The following is a 25,113-nucleotide window of genomic DNA, read 5'->3' as shown; positions in this document are numbered from 1 at the left end:
GATGGAACATTCTTGTACGGGGTCGTATTAACGTAGAAAATGCTTTTGTCTCGCTGCCCGTTCGCCAGCTCGTTCGGCGGCTTCTTTGTGCACTTGGTGAAACCGTGCTTCACCAATTATACTTTACCAATGCGTAAACAGTTGCGAATCTTAAAGCAATTTCTGGGGTACGCAAACGTAGCCAACTAGTTGTCACTTATTATTAACCTGCAGATTGCTGTCTTCTGAGTGGTTACACTTCGGTTACGATTCGGTTACCATTCGGTTACTGTCCTAGGCGGCGCGGCCGAAGCCAGGTGGTTGCTTGTGTATAATGCGTTACCTACGCCGAAGCTAGAGATGGCCTAGGGTTATTTCGGTCATAGTTACTGATGTTGCAAAATGCCGCACGCATCGATTGAGCGGCCATTAAATGTGGATGTGGGTACCCGGAAGCGGCAAAGAAAACAAGTTGATCGCCCCCCGGTCATCCCTCCCCTTGCCGCATATTCTGTCCTGCGACAAGCCGTGATCCCTCATGTGAACTTGTATGCTTTGCCGAGCCGAGCACATTTCCGTTGTGAATTTTGTCTCTCTTCGTTGCCGTTGACGTTCAGGAATGGGTTCGTCGATTGTTCCACAGGCATCGCTTGTGCATTATTAAGGTGAAAAAAATTATATATAAATTGCCGTGTAAAAATATGTATGTCGGCAAATAAAATTAATGTTTTAGTGTCTTGGGCAATAAAGATTCGTCTCCCGCTTGGGACGCTGGGCGTAACTGGGCTGATGGTGGGTCCATGCTTGGTGAAAACATTGACTTCCATTACGCTTTACAGCTGTACTGTTGCCCTAGCGACGGAGTTCCCGGCTGCAAGCCATGCAATACCGCACTTGCGACGTTGCTGACAACGACAGTAAAAGTTTTTGCTTGTAACAGGACAAATATTATAAAGCTGGTTGCTGCTGCAGCAGCAACCACAGCTGCTGCTGCTGTAGCATTCAGCTGCAGCACCGAGTTAGTTCGTGTTCATGTCTGTCGTTTTGGTATCATGCTGCTCCAGGGAAAAGGGGAGAACGAGGGATTAACTTTGCGAGTGAGGACAAAGGGATACGTGTGCTTACATGTGCGTGCGCGTTTTCATGATCTTCGGAGCCGCGATGTGGTAAATGTATGTGTCGATGGTGGTACACGAAGATAACTCCATACCGAAGCGAGCTCCGTAATCACCAGTGACGCGGTGGAATTTTTCATTAAAATGTAAATGGCTAGAATTTTAAATTAATTTTTTTGCATTTGAAAATGTGATGCCAGAGCCAGTAAAGATTATGCGGCGCTGTAGTGGCGAAGGGCGACTGGAGGCTGCAGGGTGGATGGGGACCGCGAGTAACCACGAAGCGACAGGTAAAATATGGAGCGTTCACTACTTCTTCTCACAAGATTCCATGCCAACAAGCGCCCGCAACTCTCGCGGCCAGCCCTCCTTACCCTTCGAGACACACACACAAACACACATACATACACACGCACCTACATACATACATTCATACATATATACACAAACCTAATTAAATGAAACCCATAAAGTCTTACACAGTCACATCCACCACACAGTCTGTGCGTGGTCGTCTCCACACGATCCGAGCACCAACGTGCATATATCAAGTTCCAGCGTACGACAAGTACAACTGCAGTACGACGTGCATAGGTGCGGTGAAGCACACCAACAAGACCTCCAATGCGGGGCAAGGGAAAGCGAAGTAGGACCAGCCATAGTGATGTCCGATCCTCTACCCGACATTCTTAGACGGTGAACTGAACGGGACTCTAACCCCCCAGAGTGTAAAGCCGGGCCATGCTCCAACCCATGCCTTACGCCATGCCTCAAGTCACAAATGCAAAAAGCAGTACAGCAGCAGACCACGGACAGGATCGTAAAGCAGCTGCCAAAACACCGACACTTTCCTTCCCTCACACGTGAAGACTCTGCTTTAGTAAAAAGGCTGTGTGAAAATAGCCTATAAAGGAAGGGGAGATGCGAGCAGCTCTTACCAGCTTATTGTTTACTTTTCCAATGATTTTTTCCTCGCATGTTGATGCCGATGCCGATGCTGATAATGGCAACAACAGGACAGCATGCCGAGATAAGACACACTCAACGAAATATTTTCCCCTCCCCCCAGTTGTGTCGAGAACCCGAGAACCCCTCCTCCCACCCATCCACAACCCAGACACGGACCCGATCCAAAACAATTCAATTCAGCAAACCCAAAGTCCAGCAGAGCCCCATTCCAGCAAACCGCTCTCAACTTTCTCATTCCTTGCCAGCGTGTCCATTCGTAGTGGTGGTGGTGGTGGTGGTTGCGCTGCGGCCTTGCAGGGGTTGTTGCAAAGGCACAACACTACCAGGCCCCCCACGCCCCAAGAGCCTCCTCCCCCTCCTCGCATCCGCACTCCCTCTCTCTCTCTCTCACAACCACATGCACCGCACTCCTCCCTTCTCCCTCTACTCATACCGGGCGCTCAGTAGACGTCTATTCATCCGACTCTGAATCCTCGTCGTCTTCGTAATGCCGTGTTCCCGCTCGTCGTGCGCCTCGCCCAGTCGGCTGCTGCGGCTGGGGGGGCCCTCCGGAAGGCCGAGCGCCGGTTCGGCCCCGGGGACCGCCACCGCCGGGGATGACGCCGTGATCTTGCATGTGCATCGGCATGGGCATGTGCATCGGCATATGCTTCGGCACGGGCATGTGACCAGAGGCGCCAGAGCCGCCCCCGCCTCTGGGCTGTTGCAGCGGCATCCTTGCACCCGGCCCACCTGGCGGCACCAGCCCGGGCGGCATCAGCCCGGGTTGCCCCATTTGCGTCATCAAGAGCTGCATCTGTAGCCCAAGCAGCGCGGGGGCCGGCATCTGCTGCGGCAGCATCGGTGGAGCGACACGCCGTGAAGCGGCCGCCGCTGCCGCGGCGGCGGCAGCAGCAGCAGCCCACGCCGCCGGCCCAGACCCGGGACCGCCAGCGCCAGCGGCGCCGCCACCGCCGCCAACACCAGCACCTGCCCGCCCCGGACCTGAGGGGCCCAAGCCGCCGAAACCCGAAGCCGCTCCCAGGCTGCCGCCACCGCCGCCGCCACCGCCGCCGCCGCGCCGTGGCGCCGCCCCAGGAAACGCGTCAAGCAGGTTGGCATACGCCCGTTCCGTATTAAGCGCTGCATCGACGCCGTATTCATCGGGCCCAAGTGGCCTTCCGCCTGCTGCCCGGTCGAAGGCTGGGCCCATGAAGGGGGCCATAAAAGGGGCCATGCCACGACCGCCTCCAGGCAAGAACGGAGGTCTCGGCGGAACCCCAAAGCCCCCCGGGAACATCCGCATGAAATCCTCGGGGCCTGGCAGTGGCCCGGGACCAACATCTACGAGTTGCAAAATGGGAGGTTGCAGAAGGGAGGTTGGGAGACAAGAGGTTGTGATGCGATGGTCACGTTTTGGGGGGAAATGGCGGGGAAGACAAATAGAAGACCTCCCCTCTAGTACATGGTACAGAGCCTTGACTGCTTAAGGAAACACCATGCATGCTTTTACGAGTCAAGCAGACAAGACGAGGAGGACAGTTCTCTGTTTGCTGCCGACCGTATGCAATGTAAAGAAACCAACAGACAGGCTGGGTCAGTCCAGACTCTAGGTGAATACGCGCCATTTGGGGGTGTCGACTCGTGCAAAGCCAGGCCCGGATGGTGCCGAGACTGACCCACGGGTCAGCCCGTCGGGAAGGGGAGCCGAGAGCCATGGGTAGTAAACCCAATACTTGAGAGGCGGACTTTGAATGGATCATGTCAAGACGCAGCCATTGAGCCCACATGTTTCTTGCTCCCCTCCTCTTCCATTCCAGTTCGCAGTTTGCACGCGTACTCCCGCCCTCTCCCTCTCCATCTTCCTCACCGTTGCTCTTGTCGCTGTAGTCCTCGTCACTACTCGCGCCTGCGTCATCGCCAACATCGCCGGCTCGACCTGCTGCGGCGGCCCCGCCCCCGCCGGGCCCCCCACGCGCGCCACCTGGCCCACGTGTACCCTCGCCAACGCCGACGTGGCCTCCGTCGGCGTCTGCACCGGGGGGAACCGCACGGGACGCCTCACCCCTCCTCTGCTCCCTAGAAGCCGAGGCGGCCGCCGGCGGCAGCCGCGCCATACGGCGATCCGCAGCGGCAGGTTGCGGATCTTCCTCGTTCTCACTGCCATCCGCCTCCGCCGCCGGGCCGCTACCCTGCGGCCCACTCCACTGCTGCCCCCCTCCGCCGCCGGGTGCTGCCTGTCCTCGAGACGGGCCACCTGCGCCAGCGCCGGGCACCTTGCGGAATCTTCCAGTTCCCGCACCTGCACCGCCACCGCCGCCTGAGCCCGCTGCCGCCGCCAGCAAAATCGCGGCGGCCTGTTCAGGACTGCTCATCGCCTTGCTGCTCACCACGTCTCTCCCGCCGGTGAAAGAACCGCCCCCGCGAGGTACTCCCTTCGCAAACCGGCCACCCTCCCTGGCACTGCCTCCGCCACCGCCGCTGTTAGCCGGCGCCGCCGCCACGGCCCAGCGCCCACCTGGCGGTCCATCACCACCCTGCCCTCCGGCACTGTCGCCCTTAGCAGTAGCGGCGGTGCCCTGTGACGAACCAGGCGCCGCCCGCGTACCTCGCTCATGGCCTTGTGCTTGTCCTTGGCCCTGACCGTAACCCTGTGAGCTGCTCGGGTCTGTGGCAGCGCCGCCGCTGTTGCCGCGAGTTGTAGCAGCTGCAGCGCCGGACGGCCGGTCTCCAGGTCGTCTGCTGTTTGAAGGCCCCGAGCTGCCGGCGGCGGCGGCGGCTGCTGCGGCCGCTGCCAATGCCTCAAAGCCTTGACCCTGGCTTTGACCCTGCCCCGGGCCGCGTGCCCGGGCGCGAGTGACCGCTCCTCCTCCTCCATCGGCCACCGGGCCATGGCGGGCAAGGTGCGGTCCATGCTGCAGCTGCGGTGGCCGATCCTCGCCGCTTCCAAACAAACCGGCCACGGCCATGGCGGGGCCAAACGGAAGTCCCGGCGGTGGAAGCGGCTGCTGCGGCGGCGGCCAGCCAGCGGCTGCTGCGGCAGCGATGTTGCCGATGGGCAAGCCACCTAGAGGCAGGGTTCCCACGGGAGGCAAGGTGCTGCCGCGCGGCAAGTCGCCAATGGGCAAGGCCCCCATGGGTACATCTCCCGGACTGAGGGTGCTTATGGGCACGGCGAGGCACAGAACGGGCGGACCACCATCCGGCTGCGGAGACGGGTGCGGGTACATGCAGTACCCAAGCGCGGGCGAAGCAGGGGGGAAGGCAGGGTATGAGAGGCAGGGAAACGCAGCGGCAACCCCCAAAGGAATGACAACCCCCCGGGATATGAGCTGCCATGAGATGTAGGCATAACCCATGCATGCACCCATGCATGCACACACACAGGCAAACTGACAGGCAGGACAATAGGGATAGTTGGGGGGTTTAGGGTTTTGGTGATGTACACGATGTAGGCCATCAGGTCGAGAACGCGATGTGCACCTACCGGACGCAGGACCACCATAGGCAGGTCGGGGAGGGCCCCAGAGCGGCCCAGACCTTCCAGAAGGCCCGCATAGGCAGCGGGATCCCCCACCGGCGGCAGCCCGAGAGATGGCGTCAGTCCGAGGGGGCCCCTGCCAAACATACTCATATTCACCACCGGTAGCGGTGGTTGTGGTGGTGGCGGCACTTCCTCCCGCGGCGCCCCATAGTCCTCTTCTCGCCATTCCTCCCCATCGTCATCGACCGCAGCTTCCGCCTCCTCCCGCCGCTCCTCCTCCTCGTCGTCCTCCTCCTCCTCCTCCTCGGCCCCCTCGGCGTCTCGCCGCTTGACCTTGGCAGATTTGCGCTTCTCGCGCCCGGCCCGCCCGCGCTCCTCATCCGCTTTCGTTCGCTGCAGAAGCAGCTGTGGCGGTGGCCGCGCTGGTTGCTTCTTCTTCTCCTCCTCGTCCTCCTCGACAGCCTCCTCGCCTCCCTCATCTTCCTGCAGATCCGCCGCCGCCACCGCTGCAGTAGCAAGGGCTACGCCCCGCGCGCTCTTACGCTGCGTGCGAGACCGAAGGATAATCTCTTGTGGCTTGGGCGGCTCGGGCCTGGGCTTCGGCGGTGGCGGCGGCGGCCGCAGCTTCTCCTCGTGTTGCAGCAACCGCATTTTGTCTTCCTGTAGCCGCTGTACCTGCCGCTGCAGCTCCAGAACCTTCTTCTGCAGGCCCTTCTGCATGTTACGCGAGGGCGATGGCGGGATATCCGTCATGGCCATGGCATCAATAAGCCTCTCCTCCTCCTTCTCTATTCGCCGCCGCAGCTCTTCCGCGGACTCCTCATCCAATTCGGGTTGCGCAGCCAACAGCAGCATCAGCGAATCGTCCTTCCCACTGACTAGCTGCCTCTGTTTCGGCTGCAACGGTAGAAGCTGTTGGTGTTGCTGATGATGATGTTGCTGCTGTTGTTGCTGCTGACGTGATGACCGCCGTGGAAGTTTCAGCGCCTGCATCCGCTGCTGGACCTCAGGCTCTCCCTCCTGCTCCTGCGCCGGGTGCTTGACATCTCCGGCGGATGTCGGCTCCTTCTCCCTCTCCTGGTCCTGCTGCGGCTGCTGTTGTGGCGGCGGCGGCGGGACTTTCCGGGGGAGGGACTCCGAGGGCAATCCCAGTCCCACCTCCCCAGCCCGTCGAGCCTGCGACAGCGGCGGCGGCGCAGTCCCCATGGTCGCCGGCCGCCGGCCGCTTGGCGAGCCGGACCGCGCGGGTGATGGCGGATTCGGGCTGCCATGGTCCTCGCCGTCGGATTCGAAAAGGCCTTCGCGGCGCGTCTGGGCGCCACGCACCGTTGGCATATAGCGGCGCCTGGGCCGTTTGCTTGCGGGGCCGCTGGCAGCCGCGGAGTCCACGGGCGGTCCCGCTGAAGACCGCTTGCGGCTGGTCGCGGCGGCCGCATGGGCTTGGCGTGGCGACAGTGGCGGCGGGAGTGGGGGCGGCAGCAGCAACGGAGGCTTGTTCTCCGTGTGAATGTCGCCATCGCCATCATTGCCGCCGCCCCCGCTTCGAGCGCCATCATGTCCTGTGCTTTGCGCAGCAGCTACGGCCGCGGCAGCTGCTGCTGCAGCAGCTGCAGCAGCAGCAACAGATGGTGCCACCCCCCGTGATGAATCGCCGGTGCCTGCATCCCGGTCAGCGTTACCGTCTCCGGCCGCGAGGAGGCGTGGCCCTCCGTCCGTAATCGGCTCCTCGCGGCTCGCGCCCCGGCCTGCATGCTCTGGAGAAGAGAGGTCCAGCGCAGACACTCCCCCATCGCCGGGAAGCGGCGTCTGGCTTGGCGGGCCCCCAGCCATACCCAAAACGCCATCTACACCAGCACTTACACCGGGGCCGCTGGGGAAACTGACGCAGCCCCCTCCTGCGGTTTCCGAAAACGCAGCCGGCATCGCAGGAAGCCCTAGTTGCCCTAGCGCGGCAGCAGCAGCAGCAGCAGCTGTAGTCTTGGATGCTTTATTTACCGCTGGGTTATTACCCCCCGTGGGTGGCTGGAGGGCCCCGGGGGCCCAGCCAGGAAGGGTGCTGGTATTAGGGGGTACATCCGTCAGCATCATGTGCATCATGCTGCCTTCCTGCTGCTGATATTGTTGTTGTTGTTGTTCTTGCTGCTGGGCCCCGGGCTCCCCGGGGTTTTCTTCTCCGTCTTGCCGCTGCTGCCCCTGCAGCTGGCTCAGCTGCATTTGCTGCAGCAGCTGCAGCTGCTGCTCCTCTCTTTCCTGCTCAGAAAGCGGTTCGTTGGACAGGTGGTTTAGTTGCATTTGCTGCACGTTATGGTGGTGGTGTAGCAGTGCCAGACGCAGTTGGTCATGTGGGTTGAGTCGCTCAGGCTGGACGTCGTTAATATTAAATGGTACTCCTGGAGGCCAGTTTTGGCGGGGCTGGATTTGAATTTGAAGCGGGATGCCCATGGATTGTAGCATCCCCATGGGGAACATTCCGGCCACGGGGTTGGCCAGCAGCGGATGACCAGATGCCGCAGCGGCCGCCGCAACTAACGCAGCTGCCTCCGCTTCCGCCAGACGGTTTTCTTCCTCGTGCGCCTCCAGGACCGCGCTGTAGGCCGAATGCCGCGCGTCGTCGTCGTGTTCGCGTCCCTGAACGGCCAGAGCGTAGGCACGCAGCAGGGAACGTGTGCCTTGTCGAGTTGCCCGAAGCGTGCTGTTGTAGATGTTCTGTGCGTTAGAGGGACCGCGGGGTGCGCGTCTGCGTGAGGGACAGGTGCTCTGAACCGGCCAACTTTGCAACCCCGGTGCGCTGCAACATCCGGCTTTGTGGTCTAATACATAATGGGTATCGAAACAAGGTCGCGTCAACGAACCTTTTAAGCGGTTGACAGGAGTTGTCGGCAAAACATTCTGAAACGCAAGACCGAGCTGGCCCTTAGCAACCCATGCCTGAAGTGTCGAGCCCTATTCATGCTTTCAATGAGGCTTGGATCGCTAGCGTGAAAGCAGAAGCTTGTTTTAAGTAAAGCCATCTTGCAAGCCAATCACACTATGCTAAGGCGTCCCATAGCCGTAAAGCTTTCCTATCAACTTGTTGTAGCTCCCATTTACATAAATTTGTTAAGAGGTCTGCGGAAGAGGGGCAACCCGTAAACGAGGGGCCGGCACTATGAGGTCAGGCTGTCCAAATTACTCCTTCTCTGCTGCATCAAACACTAAGACTTAAAGTCAGTTCCATTTTTAGGCTCCGCCACAAAGCGCGTAATCAGGCAACAGTCAGGCAAAGTCAGTAGGCAACGTCGGCACCGTGCAGGTCCCACCTTGACTTCACCAGGAGTTCGGCCAGGTAAGCTTTTCGCTATTAGCATCCATGCATTGCCATGCAGGGCATGTTTCTCAGCCAAAAGACTCTCCTCTTCCAGGGTCCACGCAGGTCTCTTGCGACGCTGCCGAAGGGCGGCGGCAAACCACCATAATAAGGTCAAGCTTCCCTTATGTAATAACTAGGATACAAACCATGAGCTCGGAGCCGTATTCCGGCTTTAACCTCCTCACCCTTCTTTTCTCCGTTCCCTTCAGAAGATGCTCGTTCTTGCGGGACCACTCCTTCCTCCCAGCTGCAGGAGATGGATCATCAGATGATGTCGTTCCGTCGTCGCTATACATTGGGATACCGCTATTACGTGCCTGGTCGAGGCTGACTTCGTGTCCAAGCTTGGCCGACCCCAGCCTTAGGGATGTGAGGGTTTAGCACACATTTCTAAAATTTCACTGAAGTGACCTGTAGGACTGCTTTTGCTTAAGGGGATTAAGGTAAACAAGTAAAACGGTTTGCGTCAGTACGGAATCCTCAAACCTTTGCTGAACACACTGTGCATGCTATACATCAAGTTTACTTGCTTGCGGTCGACCGAATGAACAGCCTTTGGATGGTTTTTGCCGCAAGTGACTTGCCTTGCCTTACAACTTTACCCATGCAGTTTGCCACAGTACCCTAAGTACCTAGCATGAAAATTTCGTATTTTGTGAATCATGGCGGCCTGTAGCGAATACAAGCGTGTGTCCAACTGTCGCCCGGCTCGTACAAAACCTCAAAACAAAAAAACTCAAGGCCACTTATAAAGCACATATGCTCCAGCTGAAGTAGAGGCTCTCGTGCTGCCACGAACATGCTAGCTAGCTTACAGCAAGAGCATACCAATGACGAGTTGCGTCGGCCTCCAACAGTCCTTGAGTTAGCCTCGGCTAGCTGCTCCTTACATGAATCATCCCTCCGTTCTACAGAAGCACTTGCTCATAACTTGACATTAGCGCTTGGATTCAATTCATTAGGAGGATTCATTGCCAGGAAACGTTCTCTTCTGGTGACCCGCTGGAGAAAGGGCTTCCATATCCACGGCAAAACCCCGCCGCTTCATCTCCTTATGTAAGCCACCTTGCTTAATTTAAAGTAGCAGTTCAGGTCTTAAACACGCATATTGGCATTCTACCGCCAACCACGCGCCGGAACCAATTTCCAGCAGCACGAACGGCTATTCGGAACGCCGATATCAGCAGACGATCCTGTTTTCAATCCCTTTCTTCCCTTAACGTATCTGAACATAGGAACATACACAGTAAGTATGCCAGTTAAATAATTGTGCATCGAGGCTTTAAAAGATTGCAACAGTTGCTTTACAGCAGGATCCAATTTGTAGCTTGTAAGTAGATCCAACTCCGCACCCTCCAAACGCAGGCGCTGTTCAGTTAGGGCAGATACGTGGTACAAAGACCCGTGCCCGACCTCCGCGACACCATGCGAACAAAGCTAATCACGGGCTCATCACCTCCACTCTAAACTCACTCCCCGCACCAGCCATGGGCCAGGACAAAGGTCGCAAATGGGGGTTAATTAGCCAACTGAAGCCCCAACCTCCTACCACCACCAAGATTCCCAACTGTGCAACGACTTGGGGCTTGGCTGCCTCATAACTCGGCGTGAGTATGTAAACCACAGACCAGCCAATCCGTTCAGGAAGACACACGCACCCATTCAAGTTTTTATATTCGTTGTTTTGTCAGGCAGCAAACGCACATGGCCAGCAAGCACCTCGGTAAGGGTCTTGATGACGACACTCAGAGGAGGTATTTTGCTAAGGGGCGTGTGCGGCGGCGGCGGCGGTCTCGGAGCGCCGCCATTCGCAATGCCGGCAAGCAGGGCAGCCCCGAGAGCTTGGAGCAGCACAGTTGCTGCGCGCTTGTGCTTGCGCTCCCGGGGCGGTGAGAAAAGGCTGTTGGGGTAGCAATTGTACTGGATTCGATGCCGTGCATGTGGCAAATGATGTACGGTTGCGACATCATGTCGTACACCATCACCCGAAACACCTAACCCCCGTACACAGCCGTGCTTATCATTCGAAACCTCTGTTGAGGCCGTTTGCCATCGTCTCAAAAAGTACCTCCCCCCCCGGCGGGGAATGGAAGGGGGAACAGGCGGGGACGAGGATGGGCTGAGAAACACAACACTGCCCCAGAGCCATATCGTACAGAAACCCAGGTGGGGCTGGAGATTGCACTCGCGGCCGGCACCTCTCGGAATGTGCGGTTGGCTGTGCAGGGGTAGTAGTATAATGCCTGTACACGAAGACCTTCCGAAGATCCTCCCAGAAAGAGTGTGTGTGTGTGTGTGTGTGAGAGTGTTTGTGTGTTGTGTATGTGTGCTCTTCGTGTGATATATTACTAAGCACAGCTTTGCGCGTGTACATTTCTTAGACGTTCGAGACTTATAACGCATAGCCACGAGAGTATACATATATATGCATGTATGAATGTATGTATGTATACATATATGTAGGGTTTCAGCGATAGGGTTTCAGCGTTGCTCACTTGCGTCAGAACGCATCTCAGGCTGGCTGGAGAGGCCATACCGGCTAAGGATAGTGCACGATATCTGGGGTTAGTGTATGGGCCGGAACGGCAGTTCTGGGCCCGCCGTCAGCAGTTGTACGACACAGCTAGAGCAAGCTATGTTCGCGTTGAGTGCAAAATTAGATAAGCTAAAGTTGTTCGCCCCAGATGTGAGGATGAGGTGTTTCGATACGCAGGTACGAGCAATACTGTTGTATGGTTGTCAAGCGTGGGGGCCGTTTATGCTAGCTGAGGTCTTGGACAGGCTCAAGAGGCGGAGTGATGCGAATAACCTTGCAGAGGGGCCCTTCGAGGCATGCCTAAAGAACAGAGCAGTGCAGCTTCAGATATCTTTCATGCGACAAATTGTAGGAGCTGCCAGACCAACACACCGCCTCCTGTTTGCTCTGCAGAGCTGTCGCAGCTACCCCTTCACTACCACGTTCTCAAGCAGGTTGTGAGGTTTTGGAACCATGTCCGTTTACAGCGTGGGTCTGTGGCACACCAAGTTTTACGACAGGAGGTCGCAGAGTCCCTCTCCAACCCCGAAGGGGCCGGATGGGGGACACTACTCCTCCGTTTTCTATGTTTTTTGGGGCACGACATATGGAAGGAGGCCCCGCAAGGGCTACACGAGGTAGACGAACGAGTGGAGTGGCTGATGAACAGGCCAATGCCAGAAGGTGTGGTTTTGGAGTTCAAGGACCGATTAGCGAGTGGTTGGAAGCATACGCGTTTAGATGTCCAGCCTGACGTGTACCCGTCAGACGGCAAGCAGCCAGGAATTCACATGGCGAAGTATAAGCATTGGATGGGTCTGGCGGCCGAGCAAGCGGGCAGGAAGGAGGTGCTCCCGCATATCGCAATGTTTATCCCGCGTTCAGCGAACCGCAAGCTTATGTGTGTGTGTGTGTGTGTGTGTTACATGGTTGGGGGTGCGTGACCCCATACCTGTAAGACTACCCATACGAGCCGAAGGCCCAAGGGCAATACTACAACGCCTAAAAGCCACGGAGAAAAGGAAAAACACCGCACATCAGCCCAGACTAGCGTCCAAAGGGGGTAATTGAGTTTCGGTGAGCCCACATACGTTCCAACATCCTCGCCAGACGTGCGGGTTCCCATTGCATGGCCTCCAACATACTCTGTTGATGATCGAATCCCTCTTCAGCACGAATATCATTATAGGCTGGGCATTCCAATAACACGTGTTTTTCATCCTCAATTCGGCTATTAGGACCACAACAGTGGCAAAACCGCTGCCCCCTGGGGACATGGTACTTGCCCCTTCGTGCTCTGTTCGCCTCCAAAGCCCAGCAACATAAACGAAACTGCATTAGCTTACGATGTGCTAAACGAGGAATGAAAACCTTAGCATGTGTTGGCCACATGACGGCTGCGGCTCCCGAAAAGGGCAGCCCCATCCAGTGCTTATACTTCGCCATTTGCACTCCCGGTTGCTTCCCATTTGATGGGTACTCCTCTGGGTACTCCTCAAGCTTATGCAGTTTAGGCTTTGCTGTTGGGCATTGGCGGCTAACAGAGCGCGTAAGGGACGGCGTTATATACCTAGGGAGGAGCGAGTATGCCCTTGCTGCGGCACCGATAGCCATATCGAGGACGAGAAGCACATTTTGATGGACTGTCCGGTGTACAACAAAATCAGATCCGATATGGGTTTCCCACGCTCCGAGCATATGAAGGACGCTATGAAGTGGGAACCTGAACGCCTGGCAAGGATGCTGGAACGCATATGGTCCCACCGCAACTCTATCGTTCCCTTTGGTCGATAGTATCCTTCATCAAGGGGAAACGCGGGGTTGCACACGCCCTCGGTCGAGCAGGAGGGGATAGTGGCCCCGCACGCCCCTCTCCCCCCATCAGCTTCACTCGCTCGTGGTTCGTCTTTCCCCTCTCCCCCCACAAGGAGGAGGCAGTGCTTCGGCGGTCGTTCCTCTTGGGGTACGGTTAGGTGCCCCTGGCCAGTGTCAGGCCCCCGGATTGAAATGTAACAAATGCACATACCTACAGAGAGTCCGTCATGTCTTCATTGCAGCGCCATGCCCGGACGGAGGCGCTGCTGAGCGGCTATGTCGTGTTGTGGCAAAGCCTGAGTCGGGATCGGGATCACACAAGATACGCGACAAGCTCGTGCTCCCGTTGTGTCTGGTATCGGGCCCCCGCTTTCGCGGCCCGCAGTGTAACCTAAGTTATATATATACATATATACATACATACACGCACACCACCACTATCTGCGTTACATCGCTGCATCACGTGTTTCTCCGGGATACTTATTAAGCAGCCTCTCGCACAAATGTGTCCGGTCGTACTTCGCGAATAAAAGGTCCGTACATGACGCCCCAAAAGCCAGGAGCGAATTTTACCGCGCAGATGCGCGCGTGCGATTCTCCAAATGCGCCTGTACAAGTGTATATAAATTTTCTTGGCGGAAAAGGACCAGGTGCGCCAGCGCATTGCGCAGGTGGGCATGTTGGCCATAGTCGCACCCGGCATACAGGCTGGACTATTGCGTGGCTGCTTTGCAGTATCTGAAAGCACCGAAAGCCTACGTCGTAGCTTGCAACACTGGGCTCGTGAAACTGCCGCAAGAAGATGAAGCGCTGGCGAAGAGGCAGTTGTGTGCAGCACCTTGTTCAGAGTAAAGTCAAATTACAAAGTTGCGCAAAGTATAACATACATAAACTGAATTAAACATAAGAACAGATAAGACGTTTAGAGCCTTGTCGGTGACATGGACGCCGCTGTTGGCTTGGAACAGCTATTTGCTGTGCATAGGGACGTGCCCGCGTTAGCCGTGTTGCAACAGCTCAGGATGGATTTCAGCCAGCAACAGCCTCAAGAGCTGCTGCACAACCACCGGGAATGTCTTCAGTTGAGCACGTGTAGTTTTGGTCGGCGGGGTCGAGCAACGTACGCAATGCGCACAGAAACCAAGGTGCAGCGTTCTGTAACATCGCCAACATATCCGGTACGCGGTGGCAGGCTTGCCGAGCACGAAATGAAGGGGGGGTCGCATCTCACCATTCAACTAAGCATGCATGTGCTCGGTTGAATGCTCGGTAGCGTGCGAGTTTACCCCTATCAGGATGTTTGTTTGCATATCCCTCCAAGCGAGAGGGCTTGGACCTATGCTGATGTTCGTTCCAAGAAGTGAACTGAGGACTGATGCTACGGTGAAAGATTTGCACGTCAATTCGCCCGTGCAATAAAACGCCCTGTAACTCGCTTACCCTAATCTCACATTCCAATATGCCACTGCACTTTCCTCTCCAGCCTGGCCACATTCTCTTCCTCGCAAACGTACTTGGGCACCTTACAATCCAACACCATACGGGCTTTGGAAACGCGGGCAGCTGCTTCACAAGGACCCCCCTATTTTGCATCGCCCAATACGTACAATAAATAGTACGACAGGGACATACCTGCTTCGCGCTTCCTACATAACAAAAACAGGCAAAACGTTCAACACAAACAGTAACAGCAGCCATGACGTAGCCGTGCTCCTTCCAAAGGCCACAGGCTGCCAGTTGTTGCCGCAATCACCTCCCGGACATCAGGAATATGACAAGCTGCCTTTGTCTCAGGCAACAAAGCAACGCTCGTGAGTAGCAACCGTCGCCATCGCGAATTTGCTGCGAACCAATTTTTATGTATGTATGTATGTATCCATCTATCTTCCAGGCTTTTGCAAGTCGTGTATCCAATTTTCCGGGCCCAGATGCCGATGGATTCAGAATCTAGCAGTAAACAGCCCAGTGTTGCCGTACACTGTACGGAACAACAGCTACACATGTGATAACTTTCTGATGACGGGGCTCAGGCTCCATGCAACCCATAATGAAACTGCAACCGCAACCATATTAGCGACGATGGCGACGACGACGATGAAGAGAACCGTGGAATGCACGTGCTGACTCCAAATCCGAAAGCCTCCCGGGCCTTTTTTAAATCCTCATTCTGAATCATCATTTTTTGCCGTACGGATTGCCGTACACAATGATCTTTGGCACCACGTCCAACAACAAATCTACGGGTAGAGCAAAGTTCACTCCGCTGCCTCGAGCCTGGCGGCAGGGGGGTTGTTTGATGCAGGGTCGTAATGCCGTACAAGAAGCTAAGTTTACGTTAGGGGTAAAAGGCGACGTCGCGTGATGTACATCATCAAAAGTTGACGTGGCGCAACACACGATGTCGTGAATGCACGTGAAGTGCAAAAAGGGGAGAGTGTTTGAATGACCATAGGCGACACAGCAAGCGGGGCGCATAAATGTGCACGGCCGTCCATGTGTGCGTGAACGCGTCTGTGTATGTATGTATGTATGTACATATGTATGTATGTATGCATGTATTTCCGTACGTATCTATGTGCATATTTATTACATATCACTCCGGGCCGATGCTGGCCAGGGGCACCTAACGGGAACGATCGCCGAAGCAAACGTCTCCCCCTAGCGGGAGGACAGGGGCGTGAGGGGTAAAACCCTAAGTCCCCTAATACTGGACGTCAAGGGCGACGATCGCACACCACTCTCCCAGCGCATACGCACAGATACACACAGGTCCATATACACAGATATACACACCGTGCCGGTTTGTGCCGCCCCTACTGCCGTACTCAGTCCCACCATCCTCCCCGCCGAATCCACCAGGGGGCCGCCAGAGTTGGCGGCATTCACCACCGCCTCGGTCTGATCGGCGAGGTCGAGGGGGTGGGTGGGTTATAGGTGTTGGTGCAAACTCAACGCCAGGAAGAGGGTCAGAAAAGGGGGAAGGGGACCAGCGGAGGTGGGGGGAAGTTGAACGGGGGTGGGGGGTGTTGCCGGGGGGAGGGGGAAAGGGGAAGGGTTTAAAACCCATCCGTACCGAATGGAGTTTCCCACGGGAGCCCCGGGAGCTGAGGGGGGAGGGCACCCTCACACACTGGGAATACGAGCAAGGGCGTGTGGGGAAAGGGACTGCACCTGACCAGTACGATCTTACCTGTACGACACCGTAAATGCGGGCTCCAACCGGCGAGGGAATGCTCCTCCCCAGCCCGCTTATAAGGCCCACGGAGAGGGAGCGTGTGGGGGCGGCTGCAGCGGGATTAGCGGCCACACACCCCAGGGCGTACACCAGCTGGCCTACCTGTATGCATGTATGTATGTGTTTTTTGGGGGACGGGTAGTGGGAATAGTGGGCGTGCATGTAGGGTTGGTGTGACGTGATGTGCAAGGGGTTAGGGCTACAAGTCCGGATTGCGTGTGTGTGTATGTGTATGTGTATGTATGAAGGGATCTTGGTATATCTTGTATGTATGAAGGGATCCACACGTGTGTATGTGTACGTGTGAAGGGATCTTGGCGGGCGGCGTTTTCCACGTTTACAGGTGTTGATTAGTCATTCAGGGAATCTGTGCGACGATATGGATACGGGGCTTCCAGCTATGTCCGAGGTGGTGGTGGTGGTGGTGGCGGTGGTGGTAGTGGTGATCTGTTGTGTCATAGGTAGCTTCCGGCTGCAGCGTATTAGGGTATTCGTTTGTCAGGGAAGCTGACACACGAACTCGTAAGTCCGTACGACAACAAAGTGTACGGTAATTCTCTGTCTCCCCTCCCCGTCCTCCATCCACCTTTCCCTTTCCCTGGTGTTTTCAACCAATCAGGCATAATGTCCTTCCAGTGAATTTATCAACAGGCTGGAGCTCCCTTAAGCTACTACTACAAGCAGTTGCATTTGTTGGTTTCTAAATCCAGCAATAGTTGATGCTATTGACGCCGTTGGCAGTTGGCCGTTATTTCGTCTTGCATGCGATTTCCCCCTTCCCCTCCCACACCCAGGCCCAGTTGCGGTCCCGTTTTCCCTTTTTTCTGTCCTTTTTCTTTTCGCTTCCCAATCCCCCCCCCAGTTTTCACCCTTCCCTGACGCCCTCATTCTCCCCCCCCCCTCAACCCCACCCGCAGATCCCCTGGAGCAGCAACTCGAATGGGAGCCACAACCACGGGCACACCGTTAGCATTACTGACGCCATTGCTGACGCCATCACTGCTAGCAGGATCTCTTGCGACAGACAGCTGGGAGCCCAGGACCTCCTCGGACTGCGGCTGAGGCTGTTGCTGCGGCAGTAGGAGCTTGAGCACTGCCAAGTCATGAAGGCTGTCGCTCCCGGCAACTCGCGCCGGCAGGATGCTGTATGCCCCTGTGGCCATGTCCTGCAGGGTCACCTCCAGAACCTGCAAGCATGGGCATACAAGCATGCAGAGACAGATGCGGAGTTTTAATTTCTTATATAGGGAAAAACGAAAGTGTGAAGGTGTTGTAAAATATCGACTTACCGTGTTAGTTCCTTGGAGGGGTGGAATGATGTGAAAATTTGTGAGCACATGAGGCCCTGCAGCGTCCCAAACGACTCCTGATCCGATGACATCACGCACTTGCACGCCTCCGACGGAGCGCAGGACTGCGATGGAGACTACCGAAGGGCTCACATCCTGGAACACCTGAACTGCGATGTCCTCATCTACCAGGGCAGCAGCCACCGAGGGCCGGGCGAAAAATGGCACGCCGGCTAAGGTGGAAGCAGCGCATAATGCTGCGCAACGTGCGAGCAAAATGCGTCTGCTGGGTTCGTTGCATGCCAACAACAGGTTGTAATTTGAAGCAGCTTCGGTTGGAGACGGTTGGTCCAAACAAGGATTAGCTTTCGCTTTTACTGTAAAATTCTGAACAAGAGTTCGCAAATATTTCTGGGGCTGGAAGATTGAATATGCGCGGGCTAACGGCGTACACGGGCATTTTGGACAGGTCACACACGCACGTGCCGGGGAGCTTTGAAGTTGGCAAGACATTACACAGGGCGAACGCACTATTTCGAGCAGCGTATGTGCAATCTTCCCGCAGCTATAGTGCGTTCCATACCCGGTTCTGGAGCCGGCATAACATTGCTTCTAAACATCGCTTAGAGGTGATTTTTGACACTCCGTGCAATTGTTTGTTTTCTTATGCACCCATCACAAGGAACAGGGCACAGAAGCTAGAAGGAACCATGGGCAGCTTACGGAGCTATACATTGCCCTGATGAACAACCATATTAGCATAATAGAGAACGGCTGAACGGGAAATACCCATTTAACAAGTTTGAAGCGGGTTTGCTTCCTGAGCTAGGGCGTCGACTCGTCTCACTATTTCGGCCAAAGTCAGACGCTAAGACATTGGCAGCTACCCTGAACAAGCCAAGCTGTAGCACGTACCCCGCGTATCTCGCCAATTGTCACGGCTGTCAGGATCCGGACTCAAAGTCTTTCCTTTTTTGTTGCAATACCGGCTAAGCGTACCACCGTGACAAGGCTTCAGGTCCAACTTCGCAACCCAGCATAGCGTCTAAATTTGGACAAGTGAGGCGGTCAAGCCCTAGCCAGCGGCCTCCGGCGGGGGGTACGCTCGGCTACGACGATGACTCCAGTCCACATGTCGTTGCGGTCGCTTTTCCAGGAGCAGAAACCTCACCGCTCCGCTCCCAGAAACGCAGTCCGTCAAACCGTTATGCTGCGGCTATCCGATCTGTCGCGCACGGTGGACTCGGCCGCTACACCGTCAACATCTCTCTTCTCCTAATCGGATACCTTCTTGGCACAGCCGTGCGGCCCCCGCTTCTCTTCCACTCCATTCGCGTGACGCTCCCCACCGCCTCTATGCCCACTAATACAAACCCATCAATCTCCACCTCCACTTACCCGACTTCCACCACCACGGAGGCCAGCAATCTGAGCGGCGACACAGACTTAGCGCACAGAACAAATCTGGGTCAACAACAACAACAACAACAACGACACGAACAACAGCAGCAGCAAGAGCAGCAAGAGCAGGGGCTTCTAAATGCGTCAGGTGTTTCACCACTTACCCAGGGCCGCCGTGCAGCCATGGGGGGGGAAACCCCACGCAAACCGAACACCACGGCCCTCCGTACGGCAGCTCCGCCACAACGGCTTCAACCGCCCGACCGCACGCTGCGTTTCCAAGTATGCAATGGGTTCGCCAACCAACGACTGAGCATCATGTACGGCGCATTACTGGCGGTACGACTTGGCCGTACGGCAGTGCTTCCCGTACTGATCGATAACGGGCTTCAGCGTACGGACAGCGCGGTGCTGGCCAGCACCGAAAACCAAGTGGGTTTCATTCGGCCCTGGCGTATGTGCGCGTATGTATGTATGTACGTGTGTGTGCTTTTGCATTTTTTGCGTGTTTTGGGGCCGGGAGGTAACTTGCCGCATGTGGGTCATGGTTTTTTTAAAGGTAGAGCCGGGTATGATAAACCCTAAGCCACCTTGTTTCGAAACCAATGCAGCCAGGTGTGTGGCGGGAGAGCGGAAGTGGCTCTGGTCCGGCGGGAACGCAGAGCGCACAGGGGGGCCCGAGGGGCGGGGGCCGCCCCCGGGTCTAAGGGGAGGTTGGAGAAGAAGGGAAACGATGAACGGGAACGGAACGGGAAGTTGAGGGCTGCTGCTGCTGCGGGGGCTGCATTGGTGGGGACTCTGAAAGGGCAAGGCTCAGGGAGGTTTGGAAAGGGGCGCCATGCGGGCGCCTAATCAATAGGTTATTCAAACAGTTAATGGACATGGAACGGTCACCTCTAAAACGTCCCCTCTGGAAATGGGAGCTGACCCAAATAGAAATAAGGCCCCTGGGAGCAGTACGGCACACCGACTAAGAGTGCAACCTTTTCCTGGATGGGGGGGAGACCGGCGATGGGACACGCACGCGCATACATACATACATACATACATACATACATACATACATACATACATACATACACGTCCATTACTTTCTACCCCAGGTTGCTTTTTCGGATATGTACGACCAGTCGTACTTCATTGAGGCCATGGCGGCCGCCGGCCTGCGCGTGCTGCCGTCAGAGGACGCGCCGCCGCCGTTGTCGTACGTCCACGCGCCGCTGGCGGAGTACGGCTGGAACGTGGCCGCACCGCTGGCGGATCATTTTCGCGAGGTGTCGCACCTGGCGGTTGACTGTCCGTTATTCAAGCTGTCATCTGCGGATCTGGTTTCGGAGGATTGGGAGCTCATGTGGTCGGTGCTTGACGCACTGAGACCGAATGCACTGGTGCGTGCGTGTGTATGTGCGTGTGTATGTGCGTGTGTATGTGTATGTATGTGTGTGTATGCGTGTGTATGTGCGTGTGTATGTGTGTGTATTATAAAAATCTGAGCCGCGAGGACGAAGCTGCGAGGTGTGTGCGTGTTTCGGAGCAAGCATGTTTCGATACGGGTTTTCTAGGAGGTGAGTGACCCTCGGGTCGGGAAGGGTTTCTCGCCGCCATGAGGTCCCGTGGCCTCCCCCAACAGCCCCTAAGTCCCGGTCGAATTTGAATTCAATTTACGGCTGCGTATCCTGTTTAGGCAACAAGCATCCAGAGAGGGACAGATTTGCGTTTGTTGTAAACAAAAAAACTGAGCCGGCATTGGGTAGGAGTTTGTGAGTTTGTGAGTTTGGTAGGCCATTTGGTAGAGGTGTCAAAGCCGAACCTGTAAATTACGATTTTGGTCTCCGGGTCAGCTGCGGGCGGTGTGTGTTGTGCGGCGTCTCCCTTGTCCCCCTTGCCATTGTGCTCCGTACTGTGACCACCGGTGTCACCGGGAAGTTCCGTCTGTGAATAATCTGGATCTGAATCTGAATCTGGATCTGAACGGTTTGGATCTTCCTTGTCGGGTCTGATTCCCTGACCCCCGCACTGACCCCCCACACTGGCCGCCCGTAGCTCCCCCCCCCAATGTTGATTGTGTCGCGGTGTGTGCCCCCAACACACGCTCACATAACCATAAGCCCTCCCCCTGCCTTTTCCCCCCCTCTTGCCCCCTTCTCCCCTTCTCCCCCTCCTTCCCTCCCTCTCTCCATCTCTCCCGCCCACTCCCAACCCCCACCACCTCAATCAACCCCAGGCTGTCGCCCTCCTCGACCTCATGGAGGACAAGATCGCCAACTGGCCGAAGATGGGAGGCAAGGGGGAGGAGGCTACAGCAGCAGCAGCAGCAGTAGCAGCAGCGGATGCGGCTGGCGGCGGAAGCGACGCTCGCGGCAGCAGGGGTGGTGGCGGTGGCGCTGGTGCTGCTGCTGCTGGTGCTGGTGCTGCTGCCGGTGCTGCTGCTGGTGCCGGTGCTTCCTTCAATTTTTTGCACCTTCGAGTGGAGAACGACTGGGTGGCGCATTGCCAGTGAGTGGGTTGCTCAATTAGGCGGTGGAAAGGAAAAGGGTGGTTAGCGGTTGGTAGTTGGTGGTGAGGAGGGAAGCTGTGGGAGGGCGGGAGGGAAGGAGGCAAGTGAGCGCGAGGGCCGTCCCACATCCGTGGTGTGTATGTTTCCCTCTGGCATAATTCGCAAAACACACATGCACACACACACACCCGTAAACATGCATACACAGCCATATCGACATACATACATACATACATACATACATACATACATACATACATACATACATACATACATACATACATATCAACATACATATCAACATACATACATATCAACATACATACACACAAACACAAACACACATACATACACACGGCACCTTATCGCGGCCGTTTCCTTCTCAATGCCTTTGATTCCGGAGGGACAATCTTTCCTCGGTCAGGTTTTTTTTGCCGTTAGGTCTCATAGCATCCCCACCCCAAGCACCAGTCCGCCCCCCTCAGGAAATATTCGTACATACACACGCACCTGCACACCGCAGGCGCTGGCAGTCAATCAACGACGGCATTGTACGGGACAACTGCTACTCGTACACTGACGACATAGGGGCGCGGATGGCGCTGTTCAACCTGCAGAACAGTACGACCTTGTACGTCGGGTCGTACTGGGACGACGTGGACAAGGATCGGCGAGAAAAGGTGCGCGCGGCCGGCGATAGAATATACGGCATTACGGTGTGTACGGTGTACGAAATCAAGGCGGTGCTGTCGCTATTAGCAAAAAGTTCAATCAAACTTCTCCACCTGTAGGAAAAACCAACTGCCTAACACCGGCTGAAACATCTGCTACCCATTTGCCCAAGATCGAATCCCAGTCCAGTCGAAGGTTTTGTTTTTTCCATTTCCCATCGCCACCACCGCCACAGGCCTTTGCCCAGCTATCAGCCGCGGGCTACCGGATGGTTACCTCTGCTGACGTGTTCCCCACAACTAACATAACCACCGTCAACCACCTCGGTCAACAGCAGCAGCAGGGGGTGCCGCCGGTTCGCATGGGTCGCGAGTTCAAGGCCATGGTGGAGTATTTCCTGGGGATGCGGTCCAACAGGTGGGGTGAGGTGGGGTGAGGGGGGTGAGGTTGGATGCAGTTAGGGGTTGGGGGATGGGAGGGAGAGGGAATTGAAGGATGAAGGTGTGGGTGGGTGGTAGAATGGGGTTAGGTTGGGGCTGAGGGAATGCACTGTGTATGTATTGGTTGGGTGGGCACATACGTGCGGACAGATAGTCACAGACAGACAGACACACAGACCGATAGTCACAGACAGACATGCAGACAGACAGACACAGAATCCCGGTGGTACTCGCATGTTCGTATCCTCCTGCTTGCTAAATCTCGTACTCACCCCCCTTGACACCCCCCGGCCCCTCCCCCCTTGCAAATACACATACACACCCACATACACACACGCACCCGTTCTTAGGTTTATCGGCAATAGCGTGTCCACATTCGCGGCTCTAGCGCTGCTGGAGCGTCGTCGTCGGGGCGCCTGGGCCGCATACTATAACGGCGGGAACATCCCCCTCGCCACGCTGCTGCCCGGTTTGTACGAACTGCCCTGGGTATTCACGTACAACAGCTGGAGCCCGGATTACGAGTACATGCTGCGGGGGGCAGTACGGTGAGGAGGGGGAGGGGGAAAAATGAGGGGGGGGGGAAAAGGGGAGGTTAGCTTCTGGTGTGGCTGATGTGTCTTGGATGCAAGCAGGGGTAACGCGACACTGGCGAATGGAGCAGAGGGGCGGGGAGGGGAGGAGGGGAAAGGAAGAGGAGCTGCGGTTTTGTCTGTGGCGTGCTGTGTTTTTTGGGCCACACAGACAGTGACGCGTAGGATCCACCGCTTTCCTCGACACACGTATATGTCACCCTGTTAACGCACATACATGCAGACAAACAATCAACAATGTGTACTCTTAATTTTTACTTCACTTCGCCGGTCTGCGGTCCCCGGTAGTGAAGTTTCTCAGCAGTGTTTCAGTGTTTCATATCCTGTCCAGTTCCTAACCCGCAGCTTAGGTTAATAAAACACACACACATACACACCCCTCTCCCCCCTCCCCCCCCTCCTCCCGTGCTCTACCCACCCGGCCCCGCAGCTCAGCTCTTTCCACGGGCTCACTGAAGCCGTACTGCATTTTCCTGGGCAACACCAGCAGCCCCATAGCCAACTGGTTGGTGGGGAGGGGGGTCACACTCGTACGACATACACCCACGTGGCGGGAACAGCTGCTGGCCAAGGCGAGATCCAAAGCAAAGGTAAGTGTATGTATGTATGTATGTATGTATGTATGTATGTATGTATGTATGTATGTATGTGTTCTGGGGGCCCTGGGGGCGGAGTTTGGGGGTGAGGGTAACGTGTGTGTGTATGTGTGTCCTGCCTGTCGTCGTACCGCAGCTGCTTAGTATTTTTGCGTATTTTCGTCCTTCCTTGCGTCGCCTCGCCTTTCCCCCCCACCCGGTTCGCCTGGTGTCATTTCCGTACATTCGTTTTCCGTACATCCCTTTCACTGTCTACATCCCCCTCCTCCCGCATCCCTCACCCTCGCAGGACAATGTACACCACTCACACCTCTTCAAAACACCGGACATGCTGGTCTCCACTTTCCAACGAGTGGATCTGCCTGTCGTACCCGTACTGGATCAGTACACGTACGTGCTGTACACTGATGCTGACGTGTACTTCAGGAAGCCCATACGTCTGGACGATTTTGGTGAGCGGGCGGATATGACGAGGGGGAAAGAAAGAGAGAGTGGGGCCGGGTTTCGGTTTCGTAGACAATAAAAGGTTAAGCAAGGGCTTTGGGTTTTTGCGTGTCGCGACATGGGTTATAACCGCCGCGTTTGGCTTCGTCACGGCTCCCCAACTCCCCCCGCCTATAAACCTGCTTCCCCCCCCACACACACACACCTTCCTCACCTTCCAAATCCCCACCCCGGCCCCCACCCAGTTCTTTTACTTGCCATGGTCATTCGTACAAGTAGTTGTCCTGGTTGAGGATGACGTTGACATGTGTTTCTCGCACACGATTTTGCATCTTCTGGACGGCCTGGGCCGATGTTATCCTCCCTCTTTCCCCCTCTTCCCCCACCTCACATGCTCCTGCGGCAGTTTTACGAACAAGACCTTCGTGCTCGTATGTTGAGTCAGGCCTTCAACACCAAGCCGTACAATGCGTACGACCCAGCTTCCTTTATCGTACATTTCCACGGCCCCAAACCCCACCAGCTGCTGGCCTTCCTGACCACCTCCAAATGCGACTTCTTCAACGTCTGCGAGAACTCTTTTCTATAGTGAGTCTGTGAGAACATCTTACCTATGTTCGTACAGGTACGAACATGTGTACGCGCATGTCGTACGGGGTGTTCGCGTGGGGGGCCCAAGAACAAAAGGGTGGTTGGGGGGGAGAGCCCTCATCGCGTCTCCCCAGGGATGAGAGCGATGAG

The 25,113-nt window shown here is 56.2% G+C and overlaps 3 protein-coding genes across 3 annotated transcripts in view; 1 reads left to right on the top strand and 2 right to left on the bottom strand.

Annotated features, from left to right (window-relative positions):
- Positions 1-1,306: 1,306 nt before the first annotated feature.
- Positions 1,307-9,171, bottom strand: VOLCADRAFT_97174 (uncharacterized protein; the record flags this gene model as incomplete). Its single annotated transcript, XM_002956138.1, has 8 exons — positions 1,307-1,342; positions 2,033-2,091; positions 2,796-3,386; positions 3,913-5,248; positions 5,530-6,618; positions 6,685-6,837; positions 7,387-8,232; positions 9,061-9,171. 8 exons carry the CDS (start codon positions 9,169-9,171, stop codon positions 1,307-1,309), a joined length of 4,221 nt encoding a protein of 1,406 aa, XP_002956184.1.
- A 4,878-nt stretch (positions 9,172-14,049) lies between these two features.
- On the bottom strand, positions 14,050-19,315 carry deg5 (trypsin family; the record flags this gene model as incomplete). The annotated part of the gene is made up of 8 exons (XM_002956137.1): positions 14,050-15,479; positions 15,999-16,103; positions 16,279-16,335; positions 16,396-16,542; positions 17,352-17,627; positions 17,730-18,012; positions 19,128-19,174; positions 19,295-19,315. The coding sequence occupies 8 exons, from the start codon at positions 19,313-19,315 to the stop codon at positions 15,381-15,383; spliced, it is 1,035 nt and encodes a 344-aa protein (XP_002956183.1). The 3' UTR covers positions 14,050-15,380.
- A 933-nt stretch (positions 19,316-20,248) lies between these two features.
- The window catches only part of VOLCADRAFT_97172 (uncharacterized protein), a gene marked incomplete at both ends in the record, with an annotated part of 7,875 nt that continues 3,010 nt past the window's right edge, over positions 20,249-25,113 (top strand). Inside the window, 6 exons of the mRNA XM_002956187.1 lie at positions 20,249-20,484; positions 22,151-22,307; positions 22,535-22,716; positions 23,090-23,287; positions 23,763-23,922; positions 24,218-24,380. Coding sequence (XP_002956233.1) covers positions 20,249-20,484; positions 22,151-22,307; positions 22,535-22,716; positions 23,090-23,287; positions 23,763-23,922; positions 24,218-24,380 — 1,096 coding nt within the window. The remainder of the gene's footprint in view (positions 20,485-22,150; positions 22,308-22,534; positions 22,717-23,089; positions 23,288-23,762; positions 23,923-24,217; positions 24,381-25,113) is intronic.

Source organism: Volvox carteri (assembly GCF_000143455.1).
Source record: "Volvox carteri f. nagariensis unplaced genomic scaffold VOLCAscaffold_58, whole genome shotgun sequence".
NCBI lineage: Eukaryota > Viridiplantae > Chlorophyta > Chlorophyceae > Chlamydomonadales > Volvocaceae > Volvox > Volvox carteri.
This window is presented reverse-complemented; position numbering and strand designations above follow the sequence as displayed.